Source organism: Pleurodeles waltl, chromosome 5 (genome assembly GCF_031143425.1).
Source record: "Pleurodeles waltl isolate 20211129_DDA chromosome 5, aPleWal1.hap1.20221129, whole genome shotgun sequence".
Lineage (NCBI taxonomy): Eukaryota > Metazoa > Chordata > Amphibia > Caudata > Salamandridae > Pleurodeles > Pleurodeles waltl.
This window is the reverse complement of record NC_090444.1, coordinates 622047548-622067829: the sequence shown is the minus strand read 5'-3', so window position 1 is coordinate 622067829 and position 20282 is coordinate 622047548. Positions and strand designations below refer to the sequence as shown.

Genomic DNA, 20282 nt, shown 5'->3' with positions numbered 1-20282 from the left:
ACTGGGAACTGATCTGTGCCTCGTTTATTTGCCCGATTGAAGCTGCGTGAGGATTTCACCCAACTCCTCAATCGTAACTTCAACCTCTAGAAGGTCCTTGTCAGGGGTCTAAACAGTTCACAGGGAGGTCTTCAATGAACTGTCACTGGTCTGTATGCTTCCCCTCTCAATCAGGACTATAGAGCTGTAGATACTAATCAGCGAAGGTGCACGCTATGTCCATGTTGTCAATGTATGCTCTGGGATTGCCTACATTGCATGGCATGCACAGCCAATGTAGAGCTTTACTGGCCTTATCCCCTCATTGGTTTATTCGGCTATGCATAGCCATCCATGCTTTCCGGGCTTCTTTTGTGTGTTCCTGTCTCAGAGGAGTCTGGTTGTGTAGGTAGTCTGCAGAATCGAGTCCTTTGCCGTGTCTATATATTTCTGTTCAATCTCGAGTATGCAGGACTCCAAATCAGTTATCTTTGTTGAGTCCATCCCCTCTGGCCTTTGTTACAACTGATAATCCCTCCCCTCAGGGTGGCATTCAGAGCCTCCCATATGACACCCTAATAGTGCAATGACCCCCAGTTTTCCTTCAGATACCTCTTCCCCATTTGTTGGCAGAACTCCCGAACTCCTTTTGGCAAACACCACCGACTAAGATGCCACCCCGTTGTCTAGCAATTGGGCCACCTAGCGAGACTAAGCAACACTGATCAGTGGTCGTATAATCCCCTTACCAAAATTTGGATGGTTAATACCCTGTGTCCCTTCTGCCTGGGGATGGTGAAATAGTTGACACCGGAGAATGATCTATGCACATTTGAAAACTAGGTATGACAGCTCTCCATCAGGTGGAGTGGCTGCTACATACCCATTAGCAAACATTTTTACAAAAAGGTGGCTAGAATTGTCAGGTGTGCTCCAGCTGTAGCCATGGTGGAAGAGCGGTCCAGAAGCTCTAGGAGAATTTGGCTTGGTATTGTTATAAACTCCAATGTTAAGGGAGGAGCACAGATTTGGTATATTGACTACACCTGCAGGGCTCAGGACACCGTAACATAGCGCCCCAATTAGTTGTGCCATACTCTAGTTTCAACGTGTTTCCAGACTAGGGTGGCAGCACCTCTCAATCCGTGATGGAAACCTGCATGGAACACCTGCACCAGGAAGGGGCAGTGGTTGCCCATTAAGTGTGTTTCCGGTATCATGAGTATGTCAGGGTTGAGTTTAAGTGCCTCCCCCACTACCGCCCCTCGCTTAATTTTGTCTAAAAGACTGTAACGTTCCATGAAAGGATGCTAATTCTAGATTTCAGTGGGAAGGGAGTTCTTGGTAGTGTGCTTGACAGTTTTATTGTGGGTTTCAAGATTTCTGATTTTTGCACGTATTCAATGATTGTATTTTCACCCCCAAGTTTAACTTGCACAAATAAGAATGTGAATCAGACCCTAAGCCTTTAGGACCCCAATGATATTGGTTCTAGTATTGATTCCTTACTTATCAACTAGTTCATCCAACCCATTAACATTTAGCCTCAGTGTCACTGATTCACTGATACTGAGGTTTAAATTTGCTAATTGATGTGATGGGTGACTATAAAGAGATTCTTGGCAAAAATCAATGGGATTCTTTGCTTCTGGCATAGGGCGCCCTGGCTCTCAAATGTTTAAACTTCAATATATTGCTTGCTTCTCCTTCATAAACTGTCTTTGTTACATGGGGTTGGGGTGTCTATCATTGTATTGTATTGTAATACCATTTATATAGAACTTGCTAACCCTGGCGAGACAAGCATTGAATCACTAAACATTGAAAAAGAGATTCTGCAACTGCTGGGTTTGATGTATCCTGATGTTAATCATCAAGTTTGGGTCACAGTATTACTTACAAAGCAAATTTGGGTCCATTTTGTACACCCAGTTTAGCATGGTACAAGATGGAGGGTGTGCCAGCTTCCACAGATAGTGGAAGCTCCCTGGCTGTAGGATGGAGATCCTTCACAGCTGAGGTGAGAATGGTTGTGACTGGGCTTCCTTTAGAAAATCCATGAATACTTTGTTAGCAAGGGGCTGCTGATTTGACTTTCTGAGGCATGCTGTTTGGTAAATGGTAGAGGTTATGGATGGGGTTGCAGAGTCTGTTTGCAAGGTGAAGAGGACTCTTTGGGTGACGCCCAGGTTTTTGCTTTTCTTGATTACACTTTCATTGTTGCTGCGGACAACCAAGCACAGACACCTTTCACCTCATTGTGTCTTTGTCGTTGGTGCTTCAGCCCAGAGACCACCATGCTGTAAGAAGCATCACTATGCAAAAGCTGACTCTAGAGAGTTGCATGGAAAGACATTTGAAAAGAGAACCACCCCAAACTGGTTCACAGCATAAGACAATGAATATACTTGCAAGGCAGTCCAATACAATTCTGTTTTATAATCAACAGGTTCCCTATGCCTCATTAAAATGTGTGGTTCACTTAAGTGTTTTGTAACCAACCTCACATGTACACATAGACTCCATAATATCAGACCTGATCTGTGACAAGAAATGAACTGCTTAAACAGAGATCCCTCAATGCAGCGCTAGTGACATGGCTGGGAGGTTTCCTCCAAGGCCATGGGTAACCCATACTATGCAGGTATTTCTGAAGCAAGCACACTTACAAATGGATATGCGTTTGGATCATGTGGCTGTAGTAGGCAGACAGAGGAAACCGTGAGGCTGGGGGAACATAGAATATGATGTGGCTCGCGCTAGTTAATAGTTAACTGCCTCCTCAGTGTATTGTCTGGTGTCTTGCTCTGAAATGTGGACGGGAATGATGGGACGTCCATTGGCTTAAGTGATAATGTCTAGGCAATATATAATTTTTTATTGCATTTTATTTTGATTCTTAGAATTGTTTGTGTGTGTGCCCTTTATTGTATTGAGATGAATGGTCATCAAAAAATGTTTTGATTTACTGACAGTATCTTGTTTCTGCATGTGCGTTCTTTGTTTAATTTTACCATACCAAATTTTGATAAGGAGACCTGGCAATGTACAAGCAAGAGAGAGGAGAGAAAGACTAAAGAGAGAGGGATACTCTATTTTCATCCAGCCCAGACATGTGTCCTGCAGAGTTCATACTTCAGTCAAGTGTGACTCAGGTTTTTCTGCATCATTAAGCATCTATGTAGTAGTGCAATAAGAGATACTGAGGAGAGTAAAGAGGACAGTGCAAATACTTCGGAGTTAATTTTGCAGGACACTTAGAGAGAACCTCAATTGATACTAGATCCAACACCTCACCAAAGTTCAGCTGAAGTGCCAAGGCCTGTGAGTACAGAGAGGTACTGCCCCAGAATGCAACATTCATAGTGCCAGTCAAGGTGTCATCAGAGGTGTTATCTCAGAATGTTTTAGGTGGGATACTAGTCCATCCAGACGTCTAAGGTTTAGTGGGATAGCTCTCTGTAAAATGTGGAGCTTTGTTTAACGTGTGCCGTGTTGGGCCATGGCACTTGTTTTTGCTGACCAGAACTTATTTTGTACTATTAGACTCTACCCAGAGCAAGAGAGAGAAAAGGGAAAAAGGAGGAGGAAGCTAAAGATTGAAAAAGAGTGACAAATGGAGAAAGCAGGGATGAAAAAGATGAGGAGATAGTGAGTGTATGGTGATATCATGATGCAGTAACCAGGAAATTTTAATCCTACAGGAACAAGGGTATTTTCCAAACTTCGCCAAACCTACAGTCAGCGCCACAAAATTACTGTGAAATTATGCAGTTGGAATGGGGAAAGGTGTATGGGGCAAGAGATTATGGGGCAAGAGATATAGAGACACAGAACATCACCTTGCGCCTTACCACATACTGGCGTTAATTTGCACTACTAAAGTGTTGACATCTAAAAAGTAAAGGATATCTTTACCACAGTTCGAACATTGGTATTTTAACTTGAAGTGTTACATGAGACATACCTATATTCCTGTTTTCAATTACAGTTTGAAACTTTCCTCTTCTTCTGAACTGGTATGCCAACTTCGTTTTAATACAGTAAATGAATACCCACCAGAATTACAATAAAGTTGTTTACCAGCAAGTATTATCTTCAGAATTAGGAAATAACTTTTCATGCTTTGTTTATAATCAAGATGACAAGATGATTCTGCCATGAAAACATGCTTTAGTATTGCGTGGTTTCCTGGTCATATATGTGTTAACCACATTATATGTCAGCATAGCATACAACAGTACTTCTATGCTACTGTACTCCTGTTTGCAATAGTTCAACTAGAGCTTCTATCCTAATGGTGACTCTTGAGAAACAAACAAGTGCTAGGAGTTCGTAACCCCTGTGTATGACTCCCTGTGAAATAAACAAGTACTATAGAGTTTGTTGCAAGATAAGTCTCTGGTTCCACATATCCTTGTTTACTTCACAGAAAAACAAATAAAAGGATTCCGACAAAGTCTTGGCTCCTTGTGACCCGGCAGGATAAGTGGATCCAGTTGGTCAAGACATGATGAGCCGACTTTGCAGTGTCGCAATCACACTGTGTGACGTCAGCGACGTGGCAGCGATGTCAAACTTGCGTTGCAGGCCACTGTCGTTGTGTGCAGCGAGGACCACAGAGCCAGAGCACACAGCGGTGTGGTGTCAGGCGGTGTGCCATTGGCCAGCGGCGTCTGTGCTGGAGTCGCTGAAGTCAGCCGGGAGTTGCTGAAGGCGGAAAACTAGCTAAAAGCTAGTAGGTGTAGTATTTGTTGGCCCTGAGACTTCAGAACAGGAGATAAGCTCAATCCAAGCCCTTGGAGAGCACTTTTGGGAAGGCAGTGTCCTTCCAGGAAAGTCAGAGGCCAGCAGGGCAGCAGGACAATAAGCAGAGCAGCAGTCCTTCTCAGCAAAATAGTCCAGATGAGTCCTTTGGGCAGCTAGGCAGTTCCTCTGTAAAGTGCGGGTGTAGATCCAGAAGTGTCTGATTTGGTGGGGTCAGAGACCCGGTTTATATACCCAAAAATGCCTTTGAAGTGGGGGAAACTTCAAAGAGTGGTTTTGAAGTGCCCAAGTTCCCCTTTCATCCCAGTCCTGTCTGCCAGGATCCCTGTGGGAGTTTATCAGTTGTTTGTCAGAGGCCACTGGCCTTTGAAGTGTAAGAGAGAGCCCCTCCACCCTTCCTGCCCAGGGAGTCCCATTCAGTATGCATATGTGACTGAGTGTCCTGTGTTTATGGCTATCTGGGTGGAATGCACAAGGGGAGCTGTCAACCAGCCCAGCCCAGACGTGGATTGGAGAAAGGATGTGAGGCACAGAGGCAGTAAGTGCAGATAAATGCCCACTTTCTAAAAGTGGCATTTCTAAAACAATAATTTTAAATTCAACGTCACCAGTAAGCAGGATTTTCTATTACTGTTCTGACAATACTAAATATGACAGGGCTACTACTTCCAGATCAGAATCTACCACTTAAAAGTTTGTGAGGGCAGTTCTAATACTAGTCCATGAGAGGAGCAAGCCTAACAGTAGTGGAAAACAAATGTGTGAGTTTTTCCCTACTAGGACATGTAAATCACATAAGTACAAGTCCTGCCTTTTACTTACATAGCACCCTGCCGTATGGGTTACCTAGGACCTACCTTATGGGTGATTTAAATGTAGAAAAGGGGAGTTTAAGGCTTGGCAAGTACTTTTAAATGCCAAGTCGAAGTGGCAGTGAAACTGCACACACAGGCCTTGTAATGCTAGGCCTGAGACATTATTAAGTGGCTACTTATGTGGGTTGCACAATCAGTGCTGTAAACCCATTAGTAGCATTTAATTTACAGGCCCTGGGCACATGTAGTGCACTTTACTAGGGACTTACAAAAAGGGTGTAAAGGGATTTTTATGGTAAGAGTGAAAGAGCAGGAGCTTGGAACACCGAAGATGTCAGCTATGTGTATGTATTCAAAAGCATTTTGCATTGCGTTTCCCAAATTTGAAAACACACACACACACGTACCCGTACATAACAAGCATTGGCAAAGCCAGTAGGCCTGGATGTAGTGTGCCAAAGCATATAAAACAATTTACACAATTTTTACATGCTGTGCGTGCACACATGCTGTTTATCACATTAAAGCCTGGCCTCTTGGCATTGCCAATCCTGAGGAAAATAAAGTGAAAAAAGGATTGCTTTCTGTATATAAGACATAAATGAGACACAAAGTAAATTAGGACAACAGCTGGAGTATTGGGTGTGTGTTTCACTTGTAAGATAGTACTCAAATATTCAAGTGGAAGCACTTTGTGGAAGGTGTTTTGATACGCCAAAAAGCCTGTAGAATGAGATGAAAGAGGAATATTTCTCTGGGTGCAACCAAAACTCACTGTGCATATTTTAAAATATTTAGTATCAATACTTCCCGAAACACAACTACTGTTAGACCAGAAAATGATAGTAGCGAGAGTATATTCAGGTTTAGGAAGCAGTCTCGAACACCCCTATGTTTAACAGGGGTGCCGAGGAAGAGGTTTCTCTGAAAAAACAATTGGGTGGAGAAGAAAGAAAACGAGCATATCTGATTTGCATATTCGCAGTACTTAACTTTTGTAAATTATCCACCTTGATTTCCATGAATAATTAACGGATTTTTGGTGCTTCATCGAAAAGGCAGAAATGCATGCAAATCTTGAGGTGTAACACATGAGATGTAGATTTACAAGTTTAAGAAAATATCTGTAATTCACCCTTTGCATCAACCTGTTTACTGGCCTTCTTAAATTTGCTAATAAACCGATACTTTAGAGCTCTTGCAAAAGATGACCACCAAGATTCATGTGTGTTGAATGAGGTACTGATGAAAGGGCACTGCGTGGTTTTCTGGAAATGAGTCTCTATTACGCCTTCCTAGTCACACTTCCATGCGAGAGTCAACGTTTAATATTTGCACGGCATGCTTCGCGTTTACACAAGTTCGACTTCCCGCGTTTTCAAAAATCCCTTAGTCACCATGAAACTTACACTACCTAAGCTTTAGTCAGAAATAAGAAAACACTGTTTTGAATCATTTTTCTTTGATTGTGGGTATGTATAAGGAAGTAGGCTGATCCGGTGATCTACCACTAACGCCTGTTGTTAAACGTAATGACCAGGGTAGTAAAATGGGAATAAAACTAGACCCGCAGAGTGTCATTGGGTGTGAAGTGTTGCAAACCTGAATTTAATGAACTGAGGTTAGGAAATGCTAGCATTAGGGTCATAGGAAATGTTTTGAACTCAGCAAGATCATAGGACCAGTAGAGGGTAGAGGGTGTGGGTTCCTGCCTGGCAGGCCTTTGAGCAATTTTGAAAGTTTCATAAAACTTCAGTTTTTTTCAGGTTTCCAAACTTCCTAACAGAAGCTTCCATCTTTATCAATGATGTATATACTCATACACATCATAGTTCTCTGTTCAGGAAATGTTCCTATTACTAACTAGAAAAAAGGGAGCCTCCATCAATATATCTTGCTTGTAAAATCCTTGGAAGCATGTAGGCTAGCACAAGTGACAAGTTTAGGATGTTTTTAGCAAATGCAGTTTGTCTTCACATTTACACACAACATCATAAAAGCTAAGATAACACTGATGGGACATTAATAGTCTTGCACAAACTAAACCCTTCATGCTTCAATTTTCATTCTCTGTATTTTCACACCAGTTATTGATTGAGGTGTCTACTGCTTCTTTCTTTTCAGGGTGCTCTCTTTTTTTTTTTACAATTAAGTCATATTACGTAATTCCTCGTACACATTAGCATATTTGTTTTATGTGCCAACAACACCTGTTCCTCACAAGGACCTCTGTGATCCTGTGGTGAGATCCTGCGGTGAGATCCTGCTGACTCTGGGATGCACCAAAGCCCTTGACAAATTATTATTGGCAGGTGTGGAACAAAGGAACGTCTTTAGTAAATGAGGAGACACTGATTTTTTTCCCTGTAGTACTGGAAAACAAGAGACAAGTGAGTGGAACATGGCATCGGGCATGTTACAGGAAACAGGCAAGACTCTCCACTTCCAATAAGAAACCTGCATTCTCTAAACATCAGGCATATTGCAGCCATTAAGGATAGCCCAGAGTTTTAATGGGATCATAAGTAGCTCTTTGGAGTGCCACACAATAGGTCTTATGACAATGTCGAAGTCTACAGTTGCTGTAAGGGTGTTCAGACTTTTCCAACTACCTTAAACTTGCCACCGCTTGGATCCGGGTGATCAAACCATGCCACTCTAACAGTTATGTGCCTCCCTTGTTGTGGAGTTGAACATATTGGATTTTAAATCCCTTTGACGGACAGTAAAGAGCATCTCTCCTCTCTGACTTCGAGTCTCCTTATTTGGTACCAAAAGTCTCTAGTCAACCCTCCTTCATATCCCTATTATAACATGCAAAAGAAGTGATATGGGTCTTCTACATTTTTGTAACCTCCTGTATCATCTTCAGCTGAGTTTTTGTCCTCCAAGACTAACCAGAATGCGTTCTTCATCTCCTTTGTCTTCAGTACTGGAGATGGACCTATGTTTTGGAGCCCTTATTTTCAGTTTGTTACTGACAATGAGAAGATAAACTACAAAAATGAAATTCATCGTCAATTAGTTTAGCAAAAAAGTGATGCCTTATAAAGCGCTCACATTGCTGCCACTGGAACTTCAAGTGGCAGCAGCACCCCTCACAGATTGGGCGAGGGCAGTCCAGGCGTCCCTTAGTACACTTATTGTAGTTCATTATATCATTTGACTAGATGGTCATACCCCTGATGAGGCCGTGAAGCACTCTAACATGAACTGTGGCTGGAAGTGTCTTGGATGTAGTACTATGTATATGGGAGGAGTTCGGTGAGATACGCGAGGTTCAAAGATGTGTTTCAATCATGAAGCTGTGACCCTCACTGTACATAAGAGTAAGATGTTGCAGAAAGTGGAAGAATAAGCTGAGTTGTGGCATCAAGTTTTTATTGTTAACACTTCCAAAGACGGCTTTTCATGTGGATTATGTGGGTATAGGTGTGATAATAGCCCTACACCTATTAAGCAAAGTTAAACAACCTGTGTCTTTGTCATGTGATAGTCGCTGAGTTCTGTGTGTATTCTGTCTGTAAACGGTAAGTGCCTATCTTCCTTGAAGGCACTCTTAGGCTTTCAGTCAAGAATTCCCATAATATATCCTATTTTTACTTGTCAAAGTGAATTGGCAAGTTACACTTTAAAGTTCTGTCTTGTTTGTTATCAAGACAATGGTATTGCAGTCCCACTGCATTAACTCAATTGCATCTCTTCATAATGGGCCATGGCATGAATAATAGTTAATTGTAATGAGGCAGGTTGCACCACTAAGGAACAAGGCTGGTATGCCTATCCCCTCCTTTTATTTATGATACATCTAGAGCACTAGGTGGAATTTAGCATGAGTTTATTTGTCTGAGACAGAATTGAGCTACTGGATACACTGTGCCCTTTGTATACATCTCTACACACACAACAACGCTTTCCACCTGGCAGCAGACCAACTGGGCTAAGTCAGACTTTGAGCTAATTTGCAAATGTTTCAAGAGTATCAGGCTACCGTGTCAACGCTGCAGACAATGGGGTAATTCTATGTTAGGCTGCATTACAGGATGTCCGTGAGTAATTGAAGAGTGCACGGTATTAAATCATGCTTGCGATACCTTGAAATGTACCTGTCAATCAGATACATAAATAAAGTACCGTCACTATGGACAGCTTGACAGTTTTGGGGTTAGGCCTGACTTTATTTAACAATCGTTGGAAGAATTAATTTTGTGAAAATGAATTCTCATCCAAAACATTTTTTTGTTTCAAAATACCCTATGTTTTTACAGGAAAGATTTCTTTACTCAGGCGAATAAATTGTTAGTAGTTTGTCTCTGATAAATACATGTAGTCGAAAGCAACCAAATCTCTATTTTATACCATAAGGATATCACAGAGTATTTTGCAGCATTTCGGATTCTTACACAATATCCAGATAACTACTTCCCTTATATCACAACTAGATTACGCAAAAGGCATATGCCATGGAGTGTCAGCTTCCGTTATGAGAATCCTCTAAAGAATCGAGAACGAAGCAACAAGAAAACTTCACTATAAAATCCTACAAGGCCTGGACTGTCCTGTGCTCTTTTTGTGAAAATATCCTGTTTCAAAATAATCTACATTCTTCACAGGTCAATTAATGGAAGAGTACTAATTTTCCTGCAAATTAAGTTTAAGCGATACACCTGTAATCTACGACCTTAATAATCATATCACTGTAAATGAAGAAAACGATTGGAGGCACGTATTTCTGTGTCCAAGGCACTAAGTTGTGGACCTTATGACAAGCAAGTATAGGAGTCAATGCTACAGAACTTGTATTTCAGAATTGCCGTGAGGGCATGGCTTTTTCCTATCCAGATCTGCTGAAAACAACTGACCAATATCACTCTGAAACCCAATAGGAAGATAGAAACCATGTTATGAAAAAATTAACATTGCCACTGTTGGTTAATTTGCAAATAAAACAATTTATAACGTTCTTAGGAATTGCTGCATCTAATGCAGCATCTTAATTTAGAGACGAAGTGAAGGCATAAGATGAGAAGACGGCCTGGCACCAGGTGCTATCACAGCCTATTTGTTACCCTGCCTATTATATAGATATTCTTGTAAATACAGATATACACAGCGCCTACCACAATATTGACAATTTTGCATAAGCCATAAGTGGGATAGTTCACCACATTTATTACTTTCATGGGTTTCTTTACAAAACGTCAAGGAAAACTGTTGTTGAAGTATAAATCCATGAGGAAAAATAAAATCATCCAAGTCAGACAAAACCACGTAAGTCCAGGAGGTACACCTGCTTTGCAGCAGGATGCTGCATTTTCAAGAGCATTCAGTAGATTGAAGGCATATTTGTGTGCGATCAGCACCTTGGCCTGCTAAGGTAATCACAGTTTATAGGGTGTATTTGAGGTTATGTTTAAAAAATATCCTTACATGTTATAGATAAGTTAAAAGTGATACATGTGCTTCAGATTTAAGGATAGGAGAAGAGAAAAATTCCACTTTGTGGAATCCATGATACGTCTCTAATTTAGATCAGGAAAGCAACAGTCAGAGAGTCATCCTGACTGATCTGCCTCGAAGAGGGTCAGTCCAGACGATATGTATTTTCTGAATGTATTGCTGAATACATTTCCTATTACCTTGCCGTCTGAAGGTCGATTCTCTGCTGGAAGCTGGGTGGGACCATTTGGTCTTGTATAATGCTTTTTGACTGATCTTAAGTTTTTTTAGATTCCTCTATTCAAAAGGATATCACACACTGCTGGAGCCTTGAAGAAATTAGGAATCTTCATGAGAGAGTATTTAAACAAAGATTGTTTTATGCACAAAAAGTAAGACTGATTTTTGATATTTATACACTCTTGGGAACATTACTGTATTTTATCTAGAGGATTAACTTTCTGTTCTGTGGGTTTTGAGTATGGGGTCCTCTAAGTGGACCTTACATCGCTACAATGAAAGCAGCCTACAACTATGTTCACGTCATTGCCCCTTCATTAGATGATGGCATCCTGAGATGCTTTGCACACCAAGAGAATGGTTCGTTGTTCAGATCCTCCCATCGGTTGAGACATGGCAAGTGGCCGTTACTATGTCTAGTCAGCTCGTCTCAACATACCATTGCACCGCAACAGTTGTCTTCATGGTTTGCACTGTTCTCTGACTCAGGGAGTTTATGCACATAATTAATATTTTATGCTGCTAGAAAAGGTCATATTTCTGATATTTCTTATGATGAACTCATACTTGGTTCAAAATGTAGATCTTGTAGATCAATATAAGTGTACTCTACTAGGGAAATTACAATCTCATCACTTCGAAATTCTGTTGTATATGGTTAAAGTCCTCCAAAAGCAAACACTGTCATTTTACACTCACATTGCAAAATACAGCATTCAGCACTTTATGATGTGTAGCCACAATCAACTTTAATGAGTATTTTTTAAGCATTTCACATTATTATGAAGCAATTACATACTTTATGAGTTGAGGTGCTGTTAAAGTAGAGCATATTTTAATATTTGATTTATACAAGGGAAAGGGATTTATTAAAGTTTAAGTGTTTTTGAGAATGTAATATATTCTCTATATATGCATGTATTTATGCCTCCCCACAGTGAATATAAATGTAGCCCAATAACATTTAATAGCGGTGCATGCTGTAGCTATGAGCAAAAGTTCCTATGGGAGTTTAAATGAGAAGGCGCTTCTTTTTTGACCCGCCCCCAGTATAAAAAACAAAGTGCGTGCATGCAATAAGATGCAAGGTCAGTTACATTTACTATGTCAAATCATGTCGACTTTATGGTGACATTTTTTTAATTTTGTTTGTGTTTTCCCCTAAAAATATATTTACCAGGTGGAAGAAATGCGGCCTTCCTATTCCAAATCCAATTATGTATATTTAGCAAAGGTAACTATAACACATTGTTCCTTCGGTGCACTTGATGTCGCTCATTACCGATGTGTTCAGTGACACACTTCAGTTGTCTTTTATATTTCCCACGTTTATTTCAGTGCTACAGAGACCTTGGACAGAATCACAAGGCGCTCAAGTTTTGTGACGCTGCATCAGCGATTGTATCGTTGACCAACGAGGTGGGTACCGAAATACATCTCTGTCTTCTCTGTTGTGTTGTACCGGAAGCCTTCCCCGCACACCGTTAACTGTATATTTCTTTTCCTGTCGTGAGTTAACTTTTGGACATTTAGAGACCAGCCGCTTTTTTCACACTAGCTTTTCTCGTGAGGCAGGCTAATCTTTAAGAGGCGGACTTTGAATGTACACATCAACAAAGGGCTGTTAGGTCTTTATAACTGCAATTTAATTTCCATTTTATTACCTTTGAAATGATAAAATAAACAGTTCCGCTACATTTTCCGCTTGATTATGTAGACATAGGTAGTTTATATGGGATATATCCTTTTTGCTTCTACAATATATTTTAATCAATATATAGCATTGTAAAGACAATGCGGATCATCACAATGCCGCATGGCGAACTTGAATCCGGATATTAGATGTGGACCTTTGTGTTCTTTTAGTAATTTACTGTGTCTCTTAAAGCTGAATAGTTAATAATGTTTACTGAATTTAAATGATGAATGTCGCTCGCTACTTCAGCTCACCATTCAAGGACAGTCTATGCAAGCCTTTGTCAGGTATTTGTAGGATACACATCTGTTTTATGTTTTTTTCGATAGTTCAGGGATCAGTTGCTTAGAATCTGTGGCCCTGTTCCAGGTGTTTTGCAAAATCACACTACAGTACTATAAATTGTTTAAGGAACAAAAAGGACATCCTCCCTGGAGCACTTGGGAAGAAAGTGCCCTGCATAGCTTGGTAAAGGTGAGCTGCCCTTCCCTTGCAAGTTTTCTGGATGGCACAAGGGGCCTTATTATGACTTCCACGGACAGAAAAGCCAGTCTGCTGAAGTCCTGACGGGTAGGTTGCCACCAGTGTGGCAGCCTCCCCGCTGGACCCATTTGGGAGTCATGGATTACGTCATGGAACACTTTGAGGGGAGAAGGTTTAGGGTGTTCCGGTTGGGAGACCTGAAGACTGGTTGTTATTACTGTTCCCAAAAAATCCTTTGAACTACCAAGCCTGACTCCAATTATCTGAATACTTGACACTTTTTATTTCAGCCTTGATGCCAGGTTGTTCTCCAAAGGTGGGCGAAGAAAATAATTTTGTCCAGACTTTTTCATCTTTATCCCTTAGCACATTTTACAGCACTTTGTGAAATATTGGCCCTCTCTCAAACTAAATGACCTTAACACACTCAAAGAACTCTGAAGCATTGGAGCAAAGTCCCCTGATATAACATTGGCTCTGAGGCCAATCTTAGCAGAAATCTAGAGTCTAGCACGGTTGTATGATGGAACCACTCATGCTGCAACCACGCATGTCTGAACAAAGCGGTTGGAACAACGACAACGTTGTTTCCACTCATGCCTTTACAATGATTTTCCGTGTAAAGGCATGCCTCATAAAGGCATGTGTGGGAACAGCATGCATAGTTGTCGCATGCCACCCCCACCTTAAAAACAGAAGTAACCCAACCCTTAAAAACTAACCTGATACCCCCACCCACTCTGAGCCCTAAAACCGACCTCACCCCAAAAATAAAACACAACCCCTTAAAACAAAATTACACCGACCCCCACACCCCGCCCCTAAAAACAGAAGTACCCTGACCCCCCACCTTTAAAAACTACCCAGATACCATCACCCACCCTGAGCCCTAAAACCGACCCCCACCTTCAAAAATAAAACTACCCAACCCCTAAAAATAAAATTCCCCGAACCTCCACCCCACCCCTAAAAGTCTGCCCCGCCTGCCCTGAATAAAAAATTACCCCAACCCACCACCCCGCTCCTAAAAACCCAACCCCAAACCACCCTAAATACAAAATTACCGTGACCCCCACCCCTAAAAACCTGCACCCAAATAAAAAATTACCTGGACCCCCCACCCCTAATAACCCACCCCCACCCACCTTAAGTACAAAATCCCCAACCTCCCCCACCCCTAAAAACCTGACCTGCCCTGAATACAAAACTACCCCCACCCCACCCCTAAAAACCCAACCCCCCCACCTGCCCTGAACACAAAATTACCCCAACACCCCACCCTGCCCATAAAAACTGACACCCCAGCCACCCTAAATACAAAATTACCCTGACCCCACCCCTAAAGACCCACCCCGCTCTAAATACAAAATTACCTTGACCTCCCACCCTAATAACTTGCCCCCGACCCGCACTAAATACAAAATTACCTCAACCCCCCTAAAAACCCAACTCCCCACCTGCCCTAAATACAAAATTACCCCTAACCCCACCCCTAAAAACCCAGCCCCCACCCGCCCTAAAAACATAATTACCCCAACTCCAAATACATAATTACCCTGACCCCCGCCCCTAAAAACTCAACCCCTGTCCCCCAAATACAAAATAACCCCGACCCCCCCCACCCCACTCCTAAAAACAAAATAACCCGACCACCCACCTCCGCTGCTCAAAACCATAGTAACGACCCGACCACCGCACACCTTAAAAAAACAAAACCTAACCCCATCACCCCCTGCCCCAACCCCTAAAAACTACCCCCAGCCCCTTCACCCCCTGCCCCAACCCCTAAAAACTACCCCCAGTCCCACTTACCTGACTGCGTCCTCTCCCAATGGATCTTCCTTTTTCTCTGCCTTAACTAAGCCTGTGCGTTGTTTAGCACATGTGTGATTAAGGAAGAGAAAAAGTCCTGCGTTGTTCAGGCAAGCACCGTTCCGCTTGCGTGAACAACGCAGGCGTGGTTCTGAGTGCGTTGTTCCCGATCTTTCCCGTCTAGCACTAATATAAATCTAATAACATTTAGAGTAGCATCACAGCCACAGAGGGCTCGCTGTGTCTTTTGTTTTAACTGAATTATATATTTACCTGTTTAACAAGTCCCTTTCCTTTTTCTAAGATAAACCGCTGTCAGGACATTGGTGTTATTGTGTGTTATTTCAAACTGAGCCTGAGCTTCTAACCTGCCTCCACAGTAAACCTTGACTGTGCATTCTCACAATCCTGATAAATTCAAGTACCTAAAAAAGGTTAGATAGCAATCCATTATAAGTGCATTAGTATTATGTACATGGGGCTTCTGTGGTAAACGGCAGAACCCATGCATGATACTGCTCAGTAGCTATTGAGTTCCTAAAGAAAGACCTCACAGGGTCTCTGAAACCACACTCAAACCAGAAATCTAGTGAACCATGACATACACCAAAGGCCATGTTTTGTTTATTTTTCTCTGTATATCACTCATTTGATGGTATTCATCGGTGATAGCACACAACTACATGCTATTAGTAAATATTCCCTTCTTTATGGCCAGGCCTGAATACAGGGCAGGCAGCTGTGCCTTTATCTGCTAGTCGCAACACATGAAAGGTTAACTGTGACCAAAATGTTTTTGCCTTAATTCCTTTCAAAAGACGTGACCTGATTAGCAAACTGCACTTTGGAATATATTTTGCAGTACTACAAAATGTACTACAAAGTGTTAGCTTTGCCCATACTAATATATTTGATTTATATTCATAGATTTTAATAGTAAATATGAAAGGGACACAATTGTGAGTGGGTGGGAAAAGAGGATGGTATTATAAAAGGGAGTTGAGGTGGGACAGCACCCACCTGCTCAAGAGTAAGCCAAACGTATTACTCTGGGGGTAGAAACATGTGACTTCCACTGTGATTATACACTAAGAGTTTGTGGGTATCGAAAATAGTTAATTTACTACAAAGTGTAAACTAATTCAAAACTATAATTTAGCTTTCTGAATCGAGCCCATTGATTTAAGCAATTCTCACTTCCAGACCTCTAATGTCAGTGGTTATTTCCCTGCTCATGTTCATGCCACCTCTTCATGGGAGACAGCTTAAACCAAATCTCCATGGAGTAATCAGGCAGTTCCTTCTCTTCCCTAGCCACAATAAGACACATTTCTGATAAGCATGTGCCATCTCCTATGTTCCTATCTAATTCAATGAGCCTTCTCAGACACGCAGGAAAGAGTTGCTTGGACATACATTTAGTCACTTTCCAGAGTGATGATATCTTAGTAGAAACTTGAATTGTAACTTGATTAACTTTGTCTAGAGAGCAATTTTCTAGGGATATCCAGCACCTCCCCCACAAGACACATCCTAATAAGCCGTGCTAACATAGTCTAATGTTTCAAAAAATCTTGGCATGTATCATGTAGGCACACTACATGAGTCTGCTCACATGCCAGGTACAGAGCCGATTTTTCTGAATGTGAAAAAAAATAAATTGTGCTCTGTACTGAGAATGCTTGTGCTCCCTCACTGTTCAAGTTAACACATGCCGTGCAGATAGAGCAGGACAGAACGGTGGAGTGGTGGTTCAATCCCAGCACTTTCTGTACAAATAACACTCATTATTTTTCACATCTGAGGAGTATTTTTTTCAAAACAGGTTTCAAATTGGAGACACTGCAATTACTTTTGTCTTTTTTTTTTTTACATGTTCAACTACTAAACGTGATTTCTTCCATACTTCTTCACGCTGAGGAAAACAGTAAAACACCCTGAAAGCGACAGGACTATACATTTGTGCTTACTGTGCCACAGGACTCGAGCTACACCTCTCTGAGGAGATGTAATTAGGCCAAAACTATTTGTTGGTTGCTTTTATACCCACTCAGAGGGCAGGTGGCGTAGCAGTTTGGACTCCTCTGTTCTTATTGAAGCCAGACCAGGGCTGATTTTCATATGGTACGTTCCTGTCTGAGGTGGCATGCTGGGCAAAAAAACAAATTGGCATGGGCTCCAAGCAATCACCAGATGCTGAGATTAATTCACATATTCCACCTCTCACTTTCTTGTTTTCCTTAGTGCAATTCTGTAAGCGCGGCAAGTATGCCCAGACACGCACGCGTCCTGTGCTCACTGTGCTAGAGAGCTCAAGATGTATGTCATAGATGAAGCTTAATTAGGCTGAAACCAATTTGGGGTTGCTTGTGTCCCTGTCTTGCCAGTTTTGACTGGGCTGTTTCTATTGCAGTAGAACTAAGGGTCATTTGCATATCGCTGTTTCCAGTCTGAGGTGGCGTGGGGTGCAAAAAAAGATTACTTAGTATGTGGCCCGAGTAATTACCAATGTTGAGATTAATTCTAGTATTCATGGAAGGTGACAACCTGATTCCCATCGGATGTCCGATGTCTGTTGAAGGAAGAGAACAAAAAAATTGATTGACTTAAACAGCCTTGGATTTCTCCCTGATTTCCCTGCCCTGCCAATTGCTCATACTGCAAACAGTTTTGAGTTTTCTCTTTCAAAGCAGGAGCTCAGATGTATCCAAAGTTATACCCTCCACAACCCCGCTCCTAAATTTGAAATAGATAACATAACTGTTAATTTCATACCCTCTGAGCTAAACATTAAGCTGTTGGTATAGCTATTGTTACAATGGTAGGGACAGAGGTCAGACTTGTGTAGTCCCCATCTCCAGTTAGGAGAGGGCCAATGGACAGCCGTTTAGCTTGACTTCAGCCTTATGCTGATCAGGCACTAAAAGAAGATCAAATTTAACGTATCCAACAAAGAGGACTTGTATAACCAATGTAGTGAGTCAAATGCCTTTTCTTCTTTAGGTCACTCGCAAAAGGTATGTCCTTGTTGTAAGTCACTCTTCCAACCATTTGTGTTGTGAATCTGTTGCTATAAAGCCAAAGTAGTCCAGATCGTCCATATTCAATGATATTGCCAGTAAATTCAGAAAAAAGCATTGGTCTTTAGATTGAAGTGTGGGATTTTTTTTAGACTCCCCACTTTTTGGATCACTGCTACTATAACTGGACAGTAATCTGTTTGTGAAAAGAATGCGCCTCGGAAAACACTCCACCTAAAACATTCATAAGTGAAAAACTACTTCTTCGCCCTCCGCCCTAAAAAACTAGATATTTATTCATTTTTAGAATCTCATTTTCCTTGCTCAAAAATTATCCCAGTTGTAAGGCCTTACACACACACACACACGCACACACACATACACACTCTATCTCTCTCTCTCTTGTTTTTCCCATGGACAAAGTGTTTTTTGTTTTGCTCATAATTTTGACGACTCTTCACAAAATGTCCAAAACTAGTACACCAGTTACTTCAGCTGCTGTTTGGGAAGGTTTGTGGAGATTTGTCTGGTGGGGGCCAAGAAAAAGGAGGTGTTCTCAAAACGCTTTCACTCCATGCAGTGTCTATGAGGATTTTGCAGTTTTTATACACAACTATAGCCTGGACTGCTAAAAAGAATTACACCACGTTTTGCAGAAAGCTAGATCTTGGCCCAGAAAGGGTCTTTTTTTTAAATTTGGTGTAAATCTGTTTAGTAGTTTTGGAGTTAATAAAGGAAAAAAATATAGATTTGTAGGCATGTGAATCCTCTGAGGATCCACATGCAGGGAATCTGTGGATCCTGAACCAAAAGCAAGGCCTGATTGGCTGGTTGCAACCTGAAAGGAAAGCTGCAGCCTCCATTTTGTTTGTCAGCTGTGTTCCCGGGGAGAAAACATAAAAAGAACACACAGAAGGGATCAAGATAAAGGTATCCTGAACCCATAGGACATGTGGAGAGGTCTCTGAGGACCCCCTCATTGGCCCAAAAAATTGTCCAATATATATATTTATTTTTTTGGCCAATCCGTGGATCCTCTGCTGCACTTAGCCGGCCCGCAGTGTAAGTTCCCGTAGGATCCAAGGATCCGAAGCCAAATCGAAAAAAAATACACCAACTCACACACCACACTCCAACTGCGCCCGCCCAAAGACCATACAAAGCAGGGGTTGGGTGCATGCTAGGGGGTGCGGGGGATTGGCTGCAGGTCATGGCCACAGGCCATGCGCAGCAGCCAGGGCTGTGCATGGTGGTGGTTATAATAACATGCTGTAATTATACATTACTTTATGTTAAAAGAAAACAAAGACATTTGCTGAAAAAACCTAAGGTCACATGGGCATTATAGTTAGGTTCACGTTTTACCCACACAAAACCATAGAAATTCAGCAGTTATAGTTATACTTCTTGTTATACTTATGTTAAGAAGCTATAGCACGTGCTGTTAGGCACAAGTTATAGTTTCTTCATATACTGACCAAGGGCGTAAAACAGGGTTGTGTTCTTCCTCCGTCTCTTTTTACTTTGTATATTAACGGTTTGGTTTCCCGTCTCAATACGTGTGAGAACTATGCTTCCCAAATAGCGAACATGAGGGTTCCGGCCCTCATGTTCGCAGATGACACTCACTTTTATCTAAGTCACCAATGGGAATCCAAAGAATCCTGGATGCGTTCAGCAGGTTCTGTGTTCAGAGGGGATTGGAAATCAATGTTAGTAAAATGAAATACATGGTTTTCAACACTTGCCACACCACATGTCCTAATCCCACTTTGAATGGAACCCCACTAGAACAGGTTCACTTCTTTGAATACTTGGGTATTACTCTTGATGAGAGGCTGGATTGGGTACATCATATTTCTAAATGAAGGCTTAAATTGGAGCAACATGTTGATGGGCTGTTGAAGGTCCAGCGGGGCTCCTTTTCTAAACCTGTCTCCCCGGTTGTCCAGTTGTACTCTTATCAGGCCTTGGGTGCGGCCCTTTACGGTGCTGAATTATGGGGGCATAGGTCTGTAAAATCCCTAAACA

The 20282-nt window shown here is 41.7% G+C and overlaps 1 protein-coding gene across 3 annotated transcripts in view; it reads left to right on the top strand.

Annotated features, from left to right (window-relative positions):
• Positions 1-20282, top strand: part of RMDN2 (regulator of microtubule dynamics 2) — a 516997-nt gene that overhangs the window by 447891 nt on the left and 48824 nt on the right. For 2 of the 3 annotated variants that reach the window (XM_069234474.1, XM_069234475.1), the window contains 2 exons: positions 12421-12474; positions 12579-12659. In XM_069234474.1, the coding sequence (XP_069090575.1) occupies positions 12421-12474; positions 12579-12659 (135 nt within the window). Of the gene's footprint in view, positions 1-12420; positions 12475-12547; positions 12660-20282 lie in introns of all 3 variants that reach the window. The other variant, XM_069234476.1, reaches the window with a different exon arrangement.